General features: G+C 44.8%; 1 protein-coding gene across 5 annotated transcripts; it reads left to right on the top strand.

The window, feature by feature from the left end:
• Positions 1-1,013: 1,013 nt before the first annotated feature.
• Positions 1,014-16,636, top strand: MAJIN (membrane anchored junction protein). 5 transcript variants are annotated; one of them, XM_048315598.1, is made up of 11 exons: positions 1,014-1,096; positions 1,629-1,756; positions 3,629-3,674; positions 4,925-5,000; positions 7,513-7,638; positions 8,937-8,968; positions 9,695-9,849; positions 12,309-12,363; positions 15,144-15,216; positions 15,323-15,467; positions 16,281-16,636. In XM_048315598.1, exons 2-11 carry the CDS (start codon positions 1,656-1,658, stop codon positions 16,324-16,326), a joined length of 855 nt encoding a protein of 284 aa, XP_048171555.1. In that variant the 5' UTR covers positions 1,014-1,096; positions 1,629-1,655; the 3' UTR covers positions 16,327-16,636. The 5 variants fall into 5 exon arrangements, with proteins under 5 accessions (XP_048171555.1, XP_048171556.1, XP_048171557.1 ...); XM_048315599.1 differs by having other exon boundaries at positions 1,027-1,180; XM_048315600.1 differs by lacking the exon at positions 1,014-1,096 and adding an exon at positions 1,345-1,435.
• Positions 16,637-16,712: the final 76 nt, after the last annotated feature.

The following is a 16,712-nucleotide window of genomic DNA, read 5'->3' as shown; positions in this document are numbered from 1 at the left end:
TCCTGAGGGTGCTGTTCTACTGTTCTAGAACCAACTTAGAGCCTCCCATCTGCTATCGAAGAGCAGCTCAAACAGGACACAGCCCTTCTTGCTGAGATGCACCTCAGAATGCTGGGCTCGTCATTATTAGTGAAGGCTAGAGTCATTAGCGAAGCTGTGTTTTCCACCAGGTTATCTGCTAGAACATCATTTCTGCATAGTTACCGATGTCTTGCTTGTGCATAAAATTGATTTACTTCCTGACTCCCTAAGCTTATTTTGCTTTTTTAAAACAAAAAACCAGTGAAAATCAATTTAAAATTGTTCTGCAGCTGCTGAATTATTCTCTGTATCGTGTCTTTAGCAATACTGAGGGGCGCCATCGGGCAGCTGCTTACAGGAATTGGACTTCATCTCACTGACTGGATGGTGAAGGATGCTGTATCAGTCCCTGGATATCAACACTGTGGGAAAAGGGAAGATCTTTTAGTGCTAGTCTTTCTTAAAGAGATGTAGTATATAAAATGTTCCGGCTATAAAGGGAGGACAACAGGGGCTGCAGAAGAAGTGGAACAGGGAGCTGTGTGGCTCAGAAAGGGAAAAGAAAGAGATGCTGTAGCAGCTAAGGATCGACCCCTAGCCCCTCTCGCAGCAGGTCTAACGTCTCCTGGAGCCTCTGGCTCATCTGAGATGCCACCTCAGCAGTCTAGACCCGGGCAACTCCAGCACCCGCCACCAGCACGTCCTGCCCCGCTACCCCTCAGAGGAAAGGGGCTGCAGAGCCCCATGGCTTTGGGCCATGTCCTTCCCCCTCACCTGCAGCTGGGCTTGGCTGCAGTAGGCTGGGCTCGCCTTGGTTCGGCTCCATTCGGCTCGGTTCGGCTGTGCTCGGCTGAGCGCCATTCGGCTCCGCTCGGCACCGCCCAGTCCGCAGCCCCGGTCCGGCCCCGCCCGAGGCGAGGGCTTGGTGGGCGCGGCGGGCCCGGTGGTCGTGGAGCGGAGCGTGGCCGGTAGGAGCCGGAGCTATCCGGAGGCCTTTCAGGCCGCCCCCGAGCCTAGGAAGGCGGCGGCATCTCACGTCTGGCAGGCCAGACACCGGACCGGCATCCGCAGCGAGGTCTGATCTTGCCCCAGCGGGCCTGGGCTCTCCACCTCACCCCGGGAGCAGCCGGGCAGTGCCCGGCCGCGGGGCAGCGGAAAGGTGCGGCGGGGGTGGGGAGAAACGAGTTCTCGCGGGCCAGACTCGCGGGCGTTGCGGGGATCCGCGGCAGCGAGGTCTCTCGCGCAGCCGGTGCCGATTGCGGGCCCCACAGGGCTCTGCAGGAGGAGGAGGGGGGGGGGGGGGGGGGGGAGGGGGGAGATAGTTTGCATTAGTTTTGCCGGTAGAGCTCCGGGGACCTCGGCAGAGATAGTTCCAGGGCTGTGCAGCTGAAGACGAGGTGGCCGTCTGTTCCAGGTCTGTCCTCGGATCCTGCTCAAAAACACCTCGCTATTGGAAGGAACACTCAGATCAGGCGTTTGCTGACTAGTAAGAGAGTTCTCGCTGCAGATGTCCTCTGGAAGAAAAACTGCGTGTAAACTTTTCATATGACAGAACGAGACATAACGAGGGTTATAGGAATTAACCTTTGTCTCTCTTGCTTTCCTAGTCCCGGCATTCAGGGAGAGAGAGAGAGATGTCGTTGAAACCATTCGCCTATCCGTTGCCCGAAACAAGATTTCTTCATGCTGGCAGGCTTGTGTACAAATTTAAAATCCGGTATGGCAACTTCAGCAGGTACGTGTATTAAAGCCAGGAAGTCAGCCTGCAGTTTTTTGACTGCATGTGGCAGTGAGTTGATACAAGACCTTAAATTCATACCTTGGGGGCTACTCATTTCCTGCCTATCTTTCACTGACCAACAAAGTGGCCGTTTAAAAGCTGCTGCTGCACTTCCACGTGCTGGGTAATTTGAGCTGTAGCAAACGCTCCTGTTTCACTACCTTGTGGGAATTTTGTGCTGTTTGGTGTAAAAAGAGTCACTTTTTACAGATAGCATTTTGAAATTCTGTAAGCTTTTGAGAAACTTTAGAGCCTTTGTAATGTTTTAATGCTGTCTGGCAACTGAGCATCACGTGGCAGCTTGCTCTGCAGTGGAGTGAGGGAGAGAACTGGAAGGGTAAAAGTGTAAAAGTAAAACTTACGGGTTAAGATAAAGACAATTCATTCAATGAGTAAAGCGAAAGACACATATGTAAGTGAAGGAGAATAACGAGTTTAGTTTATTCACTGCCTCCCGTGGGTAGGCAGGTGTTTAATCTTCAGAAAAGCGGGGCTCTGTCACGCGTAACGGTTGCTTGGGAAAAAACCCGCCACGGCGTTTCCCCCGTATTGTTCTTCCTTGTGTTTTATTCCCGAACACAACATCCTAGGGTCCGGAATATCCCTTGAGTTGGTTGGTGTTAGCCGTACCATCCTCGTTCTCTCCCAGCTTTGTGTGCACTCCCAGCCTGCTCACTGGTGGGATGCATGAGGAGCAGAAAAGCCTTTGTTGCTGGATAAGTACTGCTCAGCAGTAACTAAAAGTATCCATACGTTCTCAACACCGTTTTCAGCACAAATCCAAAACACAAGCACATGCAAGCTGCTACATAGGCTTAAAAGAAAACCATGTCCTCTTCTTCAGTCCCTCTCATGCCTTTGATCCCAGCCCAACCAGTGAATCCCCTGCAGTCAGAGAGCAGGTCTGACATCCTTGTTATTAGTGCCTTGCCTTCTTCCATTCTTTCCGCCCTCATTTCCTTGCCACCATGGCAGTATCCTTTCCAGAATGGTGCTTTTGTTTCCCTGATGATTCATGACCACAGCATAAGCCTTGGGTGGGTGGTATATGTCCTTCTGCTTTGATGCCGAGTAATTCCTTTCATCGACTCGTTCCTTACAGAGCCAGGAGAGAACCTTTCCGAAGAGGGACTTCTTGTGTCTGTCCATGTTCTGGCCCCTGAATTGTGATCGTGGCTGCCTGCCAGACCGTAGACCAGAGAATACTTGCATGCCAGGATTCCTTGTACTCTATTTACTTATTTCCGAGTGACCTTTATGTAATTTGTTTACTTTTTAATAGGTTCAGATTTTCTTTAAGACCTTCTCTCTCCCTGTGCGTTTGATTATTGGCTGATACCTGGCAGCAAACAGCTTCTGAGAAGATGGCTTCCAGAAGCTGTAGTTGGTATTTGGGAACAGTTTGAGGTAGGCGGTACACAACTCCCAGCATCGCAGGGCCTAGCTCCGGTGCTGTGAAGGGCCATTTCTCTGCAGGCTTGCACAGAAGGGGATTAACAGACATGTGCTGCTAGTTCCTCCTTTCAGTCCCTGAAGCAGAATGTCAAAAAAACTGTCCTGAGGGTTACTGAGGATTGATTGAAGAGATCTGATCTCTCATCCGTTGTATCCTCAGGCACAAAGAACACAAGCGGGTAGAAAGTTCACAAGGAACAATCCTTGTGGATGAAGGATGTTTAAGAGTAATAGATTAGGAATTTACCTGCCTGCTAAGTACTTTTTCCTGTTCAGTGGGAATTATGTTTTGTTGCTCTTTAAAGTCTTGCATGAAATGTAGCTTCATTGCATTTTGACTGGGATGGTTCAAACTCTCTCTTTGTTTCACAGCCCTCCTAACCTCAATCTCACTGAAAGTGCTGCCAAGGAGTCAGAGGTAGGAGCTGAGGCAGGTCCTTAAATGGGTGTTAGGCTGAACAAATCATATGCTTGTTATGGGACTGAGAATGTCATTTCGAGTGTGAGTAATGGGGAGCTTCCCTGGAGAGTCTGAGGGTGAAAAAAAGAAAAATTACATAAATGAAAAATGTTCTTCGACAGGCAAAATTTAATGTAGAAGAGTCATGCTTTTATTTGAAATATTCCAAAGAAGCTACTGACCGTTGAAATTGCACAAATGGAAACTCCTGTTTGTTGAGCTAGTTGCACCCAGGTCCTGTCTAGATTCCTCTTCAGAGTCATTCTTGCAGGAGCTCTTTCCCAGGCTTTCAGTCTCAACCTCAAACCTGACTGTCACTTTCAAGTTGTCAGGCTTGACTAGCTGTAAAACCCTCTTGGTTTTTCAGGTGAGCTGGCTTGATGGAGGCAAATCTAATGCTAAATTGCATGTGCTCTCCTTGCAACTCTCCGTGGAACCAATGGGTGTTCTTTTAATGATGCCATTGCTTTGTGTCCAAGCACAAACCGACGGTCAAAATTGATGAGTTCCATTGTTGTTGTCTTCCTGAGACGGAAGAAAGCCCCTGCCATTACTGAGAAATTGAGATCAATATACTGCCTGCTTAAAAATGCCCCTTCCTATGACTTAGTTTTTAAAAACGTTCCGAGTACAGTAATAGCACAAAAAATATTAGTGAAGAAGATATGCTGATTTTAAGTGATATGAAGAATTACAGGGGTTTTTTTCACTTTTGAAAATACTGAAAGGTATTACTAGAAAGTTTTGTGTTTGTAGAGGAGGAGTTCGTTGGGGCTTAACTGCAGTTCCCTAGTAACTGATTTGGGTCAATATTCAGAGAAAGAGGAATATGTTTATTTTCAAAACAGGTAAATGCTATGTGTGTTTTGCTGGGGAAAAAAAAGTTACTTTTTAAACTTAAAACTTACTAAATTTAAAAGCACACCTCCACTTCCCATAGTAATTCTTCTATGTTAGTTCAAGATTAAGATACTCATTCACCTGAATTTCTATGAGTCTGTCAGTGCAGTGCACTTTGAAATGATAGGAGGGAGCGGAGCGAAGAAGGGGAGGAGGAAAAGCAGAATATCTAGAACCTGGTCTTCTGTGATTCATGCAAGCTGTAAAGTAATGTTAATTTTTTCCCAAGCCTTGAAAGCATACTTGATGGTGGAATTGTGACTATGTTTTTAACAGTTTTCCTTTGTTTATTTTTTTGGCCTCTCCAGGAAGTGATTCGAGTAATCCTTGGAAATCTTGATGATTTGCATCCATTTTCTACGGACCACTTCACCATCTTTCCGTGTATCCTTTCTTTCCTACTCGTAAAAGATTCAATGGCTCGTATCTCTTGCGCATTGCATAATTCAACATTTATGTGTAGGAGTGTGCAGATCTTTAGCTGGAGTAGGAGTACTTCGATCTTTGTGGTTTGACGTTGGCTGAAAGTATTGGGAACACCTGAGGTGTTACTTTCACCAGAGAACTGATGTGACAAGAGTGTTTTGCGGTGTTTTCGTCCAAATGCCCCTGCGTTCCAAATGAGGTTTAGCCAGAGCAAATCAAGGTGTATATAAAGTGCCAGGAAGCCCACCTCATGCGCTCGCAAGTGCACCCAGTGCATCGTTCCCAAAGGTTCGTGGAACGCAATACGCTCCTTCCAGGCCCAGCAATGCTGGCCCATGGGCAGGGAAACTCACAGTGCTGTTCTTGTGAGGTCCCTCAAAGGTTAAACCATGGTGAGCCTTTGGGGATGGAGGGTGGGAGCGAGTGTGAGTCTGTGCTCGTGTTTCCACAGAGATGGCTGGGAGAAGCCAAAAGCACCTCACATAGTGAGCTTTACAAGGAGCAGTGGTTGAGCTGGGATAATTGGAAGTCCAGACAGACTTTTGAATGCGCAAAGCCTGCAGGACTGTCACCCAGTTATCCTGGTCCCCTCTTAGCGTACATCTTTGAAGCCTAGAAACAAATGTGAAGCAAATGTCATCTGCATAGTATTCACCTTACCGTGCTCACCCCCCTAGCTCCTGTGGGACCGGTCAGCGGATCTTTTCCGTCTTCCCTAAAGTTTGCAGAGGCATTGAGCTGCCATCAGTCTGGCCCGCTGTCCGCAGACAGCACTGTAAAAGCTCTGTGCGATTGCACGGCATAATCGTACAGAAGCTGATACTCGAATATTGGCATGCACAGGTTTTGAGGAGTGTAGTTTCCTGGGATTTCACTTTTGATGTGTAAGTGCTGAGGCATTTGAGATTGGATTATTCTAGCTAGCAGCCGTACTACAGGTTCCTCTGCTTTCTAGGTGTTTTTTCATCAGAATGCACGAAGACTGGCCTTCATTTTTTTTTTCTCCTGGCTTGCGCAACTGCAAAGAATTCAGCTGCATCTGCTATGTATTCTGCAGAGTATTAATTTAAATTGACAATAATTTGATTAAAGAAATTGACCATTAATATTTCTGTTGCAGTTGCTGTAGTGTAATGGGTTAAGAAGTTACTCTCCTGGGGCTCCTGTGGAAGAGAAAAGTAACTCAGTTAAATGTTAGGGTTTTCCAGTCCTAAAGGTGTGTCAGCTTTTGGATCAGATCTGGCATCACCTCCCGTGATTCTGAGTGCCCAGGGGTAATGAACACCTCCAAGGCATTCCACTCCTGTCTTAGAAGACTGCATTATGCCGCCTAATAGCAGGCAGGAATGAGGCCATCCTCTTTCTCTGTCCAAAGCAGGTACATACGACAGCAACTTAGTCCTGTTGCTGTCAAGAAGAGAGGGTAGCCGAGAGCATCATTATACGGGAGACACCCAACCCAACCGACATTATTGGTTTGCTTCTCTAAAGCTCAGCCAGTTTTGCCTGTGCGTTGAGGAATGTTTGGTTCGCAAACTTGTATTTCTAGAACTTGCAAGTCCATCCAGATGCTCAGCTAGCGCTGGGCCTGGTAGAGAACTGTGAGCTCAGAGGTCTGGCACGAGAAGTCGTCTTGCAGTTGGTGTCTCGGGCTCCTCTCTGTAGAGTGGCTCTTTATTAATCACCAGCTAGGAGTCCTTCAAGCCAAAAACCAGGCAATTTCATTCCTTAAAGGAACTGACTGTATCAATGTTTCATCATCTTCTGTCCCTGGGGTGTTAGTTTCTGCTAGCAAATGTAGACTAACGGTATTTGTTTCACCTGTTTCTCCCTGAGATCAGAGGTGTGTGGGGAGACTTAAGTCCAGCACCGTTTGTTCTTCCAGGCAGAAGCTCCTGGATGTCAGAACTGCACCCGCATAAAGGAATGGCTGTAACTTATCTGTCAGTTACCTTTTTTCCCCCATTTTGAACTGTGAAGTAAATTTAATGATGCTGCTTCTACAAATCCCAATCCTTTTCCATTTTAAAATAAAATTTTAATATAACTCCCTTTTAATTAGGAAGACTTCTGAGGGTTTTTTGTATTCATAGGTTTGGAAGAGCCTGACATGTTTTTTTGCAGGAGGGTGTCAAGACTGAGAGCAAACACAGTTAAGGGAATGCTATTAATACAGGTGACTGATGGGGCGGTGTCACCTGGATAAGTGTTTCCTGTAGCGCGTTACTGGTGCAGTTTCACAAGTTCATAGTAACAAGGCCGTATTTGCTTCCTTGTGCGCATGTGTAGTGTGCTGTGACTTTTGAAGCTTTAAAAGACATTGTCAGGACTTGTGCTCCTTTGAAATGTTTGTGTTGTGTTTTTAAGTCTTGCCATTCTTCTCAGATTTGAGTAAATGGGAGCGAGTATCAAAGATGAAATTCAAACATGAGAATGTCCATCTTGTGCCTTATCTTGCCATTCTTCTCAGATTTGAGTAAATGGGAGCAAGTATCAAAGATGAAATTCAAACATGAGAATGTCCATCTTGTGCCTTATCCCTACGTTTGCACGTTGTATCTAGAACTGAACTCATTTCAGCAAAACTTCTCTTGCGGTAAGTTACTGTGGTTATGTTTGGGTAATTTCTGGAAACATCTATGTCTTGCTTTTCTCTTTTCCTTCGCCTACTGTACCTGAATCAGAGAGAGCAAAACCGCATGTGGTGTGACTGTACAGGGAGTTTGAAATAGAGCATAACAGGGTGCTCTTTATTGTCTCGTATTGCTTTTCCCTGAATTTTCCTTTGTCTTTCCAACCACTGCTGACTCTTTAGCTGGTATTTTTGTGAAGCGTTGCCCAGTGGCTCCCAACCTTCATTTTTTAATGTCAGTCACTGGGCTGGAGCTGGCACTGTATATGGAACGCATGGTTTTCTTCCTTGTGCTTGACTACATTTGTTGATGTCGAACATCACACTCTTCATTGCTATTTTCCTAAAGAAAGAATGGATTTTTATAAAAAAATAATGATAGTAATTGTGGTAATAATGTCCTTTGTATAATTAGAAAACATTTTCACCTCCATAGTGTCTCGTTTTCCAGGTTTTCTGTGAATTCCTTGAACAACCTCAGGCCACAGCTAAGGCCTCTGGGGGACTCTTCATTTAAACTCCCCTGTTGTGAAAACTGAGTATTCTTACTATTTCCTGTTCTGATTATCAGGCTCTGAAAAAAGTTACTGGTTTTTTTTATGACTGCTTAGCAGGTAACCTGATCTTTATAAAATGGCCAACTAGTAATTTCTTAGTCTTGCCTATTTGTTTTCCCTATCAAACATCCCATGTTTGGATGTAAAATCTTATAACCGTGGAGAGTTTGCTCACTTCCCTGTATACCTGCTTCAGTATTTAATTGCCCTCTCCAGATAGTACAGCATTGCTATTCTAAAATTAGGAATATGTAAGGCACTGTTACTTTCAGACTTGATGTCTCAAGTTTCTGTTGGTGAGGATTTTTCTTCAGGGAAATAGGTGTGAATCCCATATGTCCTATAGCTGGCCAGTATTCTCTAGAGGCTGTGTTCCAGATGTCTTTGCATCTTCCATCTGGTGCCCAAAGCAGGGCGAGACGCTAACTGTTCGTTGGGCCCTTCTCTTCTGAAGACGCCTTTGACGTCTTCAAGACGAGCAACTGTCCCATCCCATTGATACCTGGTGTTCATAGCCAGGAATTCTGGTTCAGAAAGAGCTGTATTTGAAGGTTTTCTATTTCAGTGTATCATATTCAGGTCCAGACTGTTTCACAGTAGTTTATCTTGCTCCCAGAAGAGGAAGTGCAGTGCAAAAATGTATTCTTCAGTTGGTTAAAGAAAGTCCAGTCTAAATATTCACCAAATTTTATACCTCTGTTGCAGGTAAAGAAGTAAACAAGGGCAGCGATGAGCTTGTAAGTTGTGCATTTGGTTTTGTTTTGTTGTTTAATTTATATTCTAACTATTCTTGAGGAGCAGAACACATGTTTTTTGGCAATGCTAGAGTTCTCCTATCTCTAGCAGTTAGTCAGTGTAAAGTGGCACTGAATTCTCACCTAGAACCATCCAAGGGGAGAGAGGTTCTTCTGGCAGTTCTGCTGGGCCTGGAATGCAGTCCTGTATCAGGACCCGAGAGGACCCTGCTGCTTTCAGTTCCATGAATTTTGTGCGAGCCTGACTGAGTGAGCTGTCCAGTGTTTTCTTCACTGGAAAAGTCTGTGAGGTTGATATTGCTGAGTAATTAAGTAGTTCCCTAGGTACTGTGTATGTCATAAACAGCAAAGTTAAGCTTATTTGAGAAGTTTTTGTGTAATGAGAGCTCAGGGTAGGTTTATTTTCAACGTGGTAAGTGTCTGAAGATGGAGCGAATTAATGAAGAATAATTCAAATCCAAATTCCCCCAAGGAATTTTTCTACCTCTGCATTCCTGCTCCTTACATTCCTTGGCGGTCCTCCAAAAATGGAGGAAATAGGATGTCCTAGAAAGAAATATTTTGTTTAAAACTGTTGAGCATAATTCTGTGGCTGGCCTCCCAGTGCTTATTTTAGTCCTGAATCCTTTTTTGGCTTTCAGTGTATAAGCAGAAACAAGTCTTGCAAAATATGAATGTATATTAATTATGAATTTTATTCTGAAATAGAGAAGTCAAAATCAGTTATCAGTACCAAATTTGCAATGTTTGAAGGTCAAGAGAAGAGATGAAATGTCAGAAAGTACCGCAGTGGAAGAAGCAGTGAAGAGGAGAAGAGTGGAAGTCAGAGCTGAGACCTCATGGCCACAGCCATGTGTGGACAGGTCAGTTGACTCCAAAGGAGTATGCCAGGACACATATTAATGTTTTTAATGTCTCTTGTACCTTCCTCATATTTAATTTCTGTGCAATCCTTTGCCCCATTTTTCTTCTTCCTTCTCTTCCGTAGGTAACAGAATGTAAGCATCATTGTTCATATTGGGAAAGAAGTGGTCCCGTGCTTTCCAAGTTCCCGTACCATTGACCAGAGCTCTGCCTGTTTAACTCCACTGTGTTCCTATCCCTTTTAAGTCACAGTGAGGTCATACCTCAGCGGCCAGATAGAGCAGTGCACTAGCTTGCACACCTGAGCCTGGGACAGCAAGGGAAGAACTGAAACAAGTTTTCCACCTGCTTCCCAGGATGCTCCATTGAGCCAGCTGATGAATGCTGCCCTCTTGGCTCGAGGCCGGTGGCAAAACACGTTGGAACTTGCTCTTTTTCAAGTGCTTTAAAGTCTCCCGAAATTGCACGTGTTGTGCGTACACAGGAGTATTTTTGCACAACTTCACTGTTTGTTTCTTCGGTAGCTGAACTTTTCATGGCGATTCCCAAGTAGGTCTCTGTCTCTGGATTTTACAGAATGGTTGAGGTTGGACAGGTCCTTTGATATCATAGAGTCCAACCCCTCCTGCTCAAGCAGGGTCACCCTAAGCAAGTTCCTTCAGGTCTTGAGTAGACTCTGAGGGTGGAACCAGTGCAGCTGTGGGGAGCCAGTTGCAGTGTATGACCCCCGTTCTAGTCAAAAAGGTTTTTCTTGTGTTCAGATTTGATTTCATGTTTTGCAATTTGTGTCCTTTGCCTCTTGTCCTGCCAGAAGACAAGAGGGCTGAGGAGAGCCTGGCTCCCTGTTCTTCATTCCCTCCCATCAGGTGTACATTGGTAAGATCCCACCCAAGCCTTCTCCAGGCTGAACAGCCTCATCTCTGAGCCTTTCCACTTAGAAAAAATTCCCCAATCCCATCATCGTGTTTGCATCGTGGCCCTTTGCTGGGTTCACTCCACTGACTCCCAGTCATGTGCTGGGGTTTCCAGTCCAGACAGGGCATGCAGAGCAGCCTCAGCAGCCTTGAGCAGAGGGGAGAGATCACTGCCTGAGGGCAGTGATTTGTCAGAGCTCTGCCTAATTCAGCTCAGGGTGTTTGTTGGATGCGTTCAGCATGAGGGTACAGGCTGGTTCACGGCCGACCTTGGGCTTAGTTCTTGACTACCTCTCGGAGACCCAGTTACAGGCTAGTTACAGGCTGTCAGGCTTCTTTCTTTAGAGAGTGTATTTTTTTTTTTTTAAAAGAAGAAAATCTATACTGGTACCGAATCCTCAGGACTATGTGGCAAACAGTCCCAGATCCATCACTGGTTGGAAGTGTTTATGCGTACCTTTCCCCTACTGCGTACAGACCGTATCCAATCGTCTACCTTGTTGCCTTATTTCCTACCCAATTCCCAAATGTGTTTCATGCAGAGATTTTAACAAAGTCTGAAGCCAGTTCTTTTCCTGCTCATACAAATGTAGTCCTTTAATCCCACCCCTGGCCCCCTGGCCTGTTTCTAGTCACGGTACAGCTGTTGGAAATGAGGGAGGAATGAGCCCAGGATTCAGAATGCTTTTTGATTTCTTTTAGCCAAGATGCAAGCTGTAGATTAATAAAATACAAGGCCAAAAAGGGCTGTTTCATGGTCCAGTCTGGCAGTTCTCTCTAGGTCCTGTATATTGCCACAGCAGTTACGATTGTAACAATCTGTAGTTCTTAAGTGTATGCTTGAATTCAAAATCAAATTGGTGAGTGCTATCTTCAAGCCTTATGTAATTTTTTTTTCCAGTTGTTACACTCTTAGGCTGAAGAGCTCATTCAGGCTGAGCATCTTCCCTGCCCCGGGAAGGAGTGTGTCTGCTGTAGTGAGACCAGCTCTGTCTTCTCTTCTCTCTGGACAAGCTCTTTTACTTCTAAAATCTCTTGGGGGATTTGGGTTTTCTTGGCGTGCTACTGAGTGTTGAGAAATCAGAATCTCCAAGTGACACTCCCAGTGATACCGATCACCCCAAGCGAAGCCAGGATGGTTTCTCTGCACGTACATCCCTTCATACTTCCCCATACAGAGTTTCCTCTGCCATTTTAATGCTCCGTGACCAAGTCTTGCCAGATTTTTCTGCGGTTCTTTGCTACCTGCCCTTGTAAACCTTTTAGGATTCACAAGCTTTCTCAGATATCTGCTCATCCCCCTTTTCATGTAACACTTTTTCTCTTTAATTGCTTGTTTGTCTTAGTAGAAAAGCAGAATGAGTGCCTATTTTCATTTTTAAGGAAGACTTTGAAACATGAGTACTAATATAGATTAAAGGTATGTATCTTGAGTAGAGGTACTAAAGTCCTGGTTTCTAGTGAAATACTTGGAGTCGCCATTTACAGGATTGCTTCCTTTTTGTGACTTTTTGTAAACTCAGTTTTTACTTACTTATCTTTAGAACTGGAGCTGACGGTGTTCACCACATGAGTAAACCAGAGCATGGATTTAAAAAGGTAAGCAAGAGGATATTCAGAAACAGACACCACCACCTATTTAGTCCTGGACCCTTACAGTGGCAAGCATGAAAATCCCTGCAGGTCATTTGTCCCCTTTTTCCCTGCTTCACCCTCATAATTTTTGATATTTTTGACTCCTCACCAGACTTAGCAAATGGATGAGTTATATTTTTTTGAGGCGACACAAACTTTTCTGACTGTTGAGCCACAAGCTCAGGGGTAAGCTCAGCCCCTGAGAGCTGAGCCTGAGGGATGCCCTGCCTTTTCTCCAGTACTCCAGTCCTCTGTCACCTCAGATGCCTCTTTATGGAGAACTCCACAAAGGGCCAGCAGTGGGTGCTGGCATCTTGCCACTGGCTTTGCTGTGACCATGTGCTGCTCCCCACCAGTGTCCTTCTGTTTGCTGATGGCCATGCAGGCATCACCCTGTTCCTGAAACAGTGCCATGCCTTTTCTCGCTATAGCACCAGAAGGCAGATTCATGACAGGATTGTTCCAGAGGGATTGGCTGTTGCTCTCTAAAGCCACTGTTTCTCCAAAAACCTTGTTAGGAGGAGAAGATTCTTTCTCTTTTAGCCCACGGGCTCTGAGGCTGCCCTGACAGAGCTGCTCTTAGAGATGCCCTAATGCCTGTGTCCTCCTGGCTCTTGCGCATCCGCCCATGTGCACTTCATCTGTTTCCTGGATGCTCGTTCTAAATTTAATTGAAATCCCTGCCATGCTACCACCTTCCTGGCCTGTTCCCCCTCTCTAACTCTTTGGAAGAGAGTTTTTTTCCAAGGAGGCAAACACCTTTCTCTTGGGTTTGCCCACAAAGGAAGCCCAAAATTTTCTTTCAGAACAGGGTTTTTTTGACAGGTTTGTCGGATTTTCAGGATAGGAAGAAGACTACCTGGTAACTCATTGGGAGCATGCAGTAAAGAATAACTTCTCTAAAACAAGCAGATTTATTTGTCTCTAAAACTTTTATCATCCCCCCCATGTCTGCACATGCCCTCTCTGGCTTCTTTTCTCAGGTACTTGAAACACTCTGTTGGTGAGATAAGGGTCATCTTCTGAAAGATGCTTTTTGTTACAATCAGGGTCTCCAAAATTCCTCTGTTGCTTGTACAGTTTTCAAGATATCAGAGTCCTTGAAAGCTGGAGCTCCAGGTTAGCAGGTTGGACCCTGAAAAATAATATGGCAGGTGGCAGAGATCGGTGCAAGGTCCTCTTGTGTTAACTAATATGGGAGGGCATGTGTTGAGTGCTTTCCGGGTAAACTGGAACTGTGATGCACAAATCAACTCAGCAAATAGTAACTCAGGTGAGAGGAACCTTCTCCAGAACAGCTGCTTGTGCCATCATCATGACTTATCCTTGAAATTGCACTAGTCAAGGTGCCATTGCGCCGAGAGCGATGTCTGGACACAAACTGTTCTGTTGATGAACGCTAGATCGGGTGTCACAAATACTGTGTGAAATCATGGCCAGAATTCTTCTTCCTAACGTGCATTTTTAGAAGTTGAGAGCCAAGTACTTCCATGACATGCTTTCCATTTGGGTTTTGTTTGGTTTTTTTCTTTTAATTCGGGATGAGAAGAAAGATTAGGTTTAGGATAAAAACATGTCAGTAGCTCCTGTACTTTATCGGAGTTTTTCTGGTCGTTCTTCCAAGGCTCTTGCTCAGTTTATCAACAGTGTATGGCTTTGGTTTCAAATTCACCTGGTGTTTTATAATGCTTCTCAAGAAGGGAAGGGTCTCATTAAACAGGAATGAAATCTGTCTACATAGAACATGCGGGATTGACTTTGGGACGTGTGCACTGGATTCGGAATGAGGAGCATAGAAGTGCCACAGGCACGTGACTGTTCAGTGGATGGCATTTTCAGCTGTCATTCAAATGTCTCCCAGGCCTGTGATGGTGACATCTGGTCAGGATGAATGTGGTCAAACCTGCATATCTTTCCACTTACACAGTGCATCAGTAAAAGTCAAAGAAAGAAAGAGATGCTTGGCCTGTCACTCCAGAGAATTTTCCAAACTTCGTTAATGCTCTCAGACTAAACTGCAAAAATCTCAGGCCATCAAAGGTTTGGAATTTTGTGTTCACCTGAGCTTAGCTGTGGTATTTGGGGACATGGTTTAGTGATGGCCTTGGCAGTGCTGGGTTAGCAGTTGGACTTAATCTTACAGGGTTTTTCCAACCTAAATGGTTCTGAGATTAGTGCAAGGGAAACACCATCAGGATCCGCCTTTCTTTTAGGGTTTACTCTCTTGTAGAAGCTTACCTGCTGATTTGTTGTGGTTTTATATGCTTATCTTGGTCTTTGTGGTACTTTGCTGATCACCTTCCTAATGGGTATTCCTGGCCCACCTCTTGCTTCTGGCACTTTTCATTTTTGTCCCTTCCAAGTTAAGTCTGTGTCCCAGGATTACGTCTTAGAAGGGCTAATATCCAGGGGCCTGTACTGTCCAGGGGCTATTGTTTCCCACAGCTCTTCTGTTCATGTTTTTTGAAATCTCTGCCTATTGCATAGCTACTATTAGTTCACTGTCTGGTATGCTAAAGCCTTCTAAATGAATTACAGCTTTATGTTATGTCCTGAGGAGGGAGGTGTAACAATACCTTGGTGAAGAAGGTCCTCATAGTAGCAGAAAAAAATTCTCAAATGAATCCACACAACAAAGACTGTAGACCTTGCTTTTTAATACTTTTAGGAAGCAAGCAAACAAAAATCTCTGTACAATAGAATTTAGCATTATGTAACAGTTCTTGGGTTCCTTTTCCTTTTAGAATTCCTCCAATGCAAATGGGCTTGAGTTTAGCCCGGCATCCCATACTAAAGACTGTGACCAAATGAGTTTCTGTGAGTAAGGAATTCCTGGATCCCACTGGGTTTCATTCCCTTGGGTATGCAGGGAGTGTGTAGAGAAGCAAGGTTGTGGTTTTGTTCTTGCTGCTGTTTCTTACAGGGGAACCTGTGGAATTTGCCCTCGAAGAAAGAGTAGCCAGTCAGGCTGAGGGTGCAGTGCAGCTGCTGCAGCAGCAAGTGGACCAAACAGGAAAGAAAGGAAACATGAAGTCAGAAGGAAGAGGTCTTTCAAAGTTCTGGAGAAGGTACTAATCCTGCACAGATGAGCAGATGCAGTCCTGGCTCTGTCCAAGCCTGTGTCAAAGGCTGATTCTGTCAGTTCTGGGTGGTTCTCTATCATTTTGAAGGATGGAGACATCTTTTCTGTGGTTAAACCAAAGTCTCCCAAGGCAAAAAAAAAAAGGGATGTCACTTTCTCGTGCTAAGGGGCAGCATTCCCACTAAATGTTCCTCTTCTGAGCTGTCTTTGGGAAAAAAACTCCTGATAAGAGAGGGTCACTGAACCTCCATCACAGCCCTTATACAAAGTGGCTTCTCTCAGCTGAGAAGTGCCAGCTAAAAGGGCCTTCCCGGATGGTCCTTCAGCCCCATGAAGGTGCATGTGACCTTTATTTGGCCACTGAGCAAATCTGGACTTTGTAACTCTGACTCCCAAAGGCACCGTTTTAAATGGAAATTGGTGTCACTGTGCAGACACCTGCTGGCTGCCCAAAGGAGTTCTCTTGTGCTGCTGAGGCTGGATCGTGTGAGTGCTGTCCATCACTGCATGGCACCAGTTGGACGTTGGCAGCTGCTGTTTGGTTGGTTGTTTCTTCGTTAGTTTTTTAGAAAATAAAACTCCTTGTTATTTGTGGTGTGTGCCATTCCTTTAATGACTGAGACCAGACCATTAGTGCACAAGTTATCCATTGTTGCCTCTATTTTTTCAGTTTCCTCCTGTATTGTTTTGTAGTGGCATTGTGTCTTTCTGTGGGATAGAAATTAGATTAGCTCTTTCCCAATTTTCAGAGAAGTATTTGAAGTCTAATGTGCTCTTTTTGTTGTTATTGTTTCCCCAGCATCATCTTTTCGCCACTACAACATCTTTTTGGTGGAAAAAACTGACCTGGAAGTACTAATTGTTGTGGAAAGGTAGATTTGTAGTATGAATGTTGGGTTGCACTGTTTCTTCTGTAATTCAGCTTTTCACGTTGCCTGTCTCAGCTATTAAATGCTTTAAATTAATTTCTACTTTGCTAATATTTTCAAAGTAACGTTCTGAAGATGTTGGGTTAGAACAACATGCTGGGGTTTTCTTCACAGCTCAGAGGGTTCAGAAGAGAGCAAAAAACTTTTAAGATTTTGATCTTTAAGGGTCATAAATTGTGAATTTCACGTTATGTGGTATTCTAATAAAACAAGCATCAGCTTGGAACTGTGTGTTATTTTAATCAGACTTACCCATGCAGAAGATACTCTTTCCCTCCAAGAAGAAGCAGAGGTTTCTAATG

The sequence above is a fragment of the Corvus hawaiiensis genome, chromosome 11, assembly GCF_020740725.1.
Source record: "Corvus hawaiiensis isolate bCorHaw1 chromosome 11, bCorHaw1.pri.cur, whole genome shotgun sequence".
Taxonomy (NCBI): Eukaryota; Metazoa; Chordata; class Aves; order Passeriformes; family Corvidae; genus Corvus; species Corvus hawaiiensis.
This window is presented reverse-complemented; position numbering and strand designations above follow the sequence as displayed.

Bases quoted from the DNA above. Each gene is read 5' to 3' on its own strand.
- MAJIN (XM_048315598.1), top strand. From the start codon at position 1,656: ATGTCGTTGAAACCATTCGCCTATCCGTTGCCCGAAACAAGATTTCTT. The intron at 9,850-12,308 runs GTCAGTTGACTC...ACTTATCTTTAG, and splicing joins CCACAGCCATGTGTGGACAG to AACTGGAGCTGACGGTGTTC. The intron at 15,217-15,322 runs GTGAGTAAGGAA...TGTTTCTTACAG, and splicing joins CTGTGACCAAATGAGTTTCT to GGGAACCTGTGGAATTTGCC.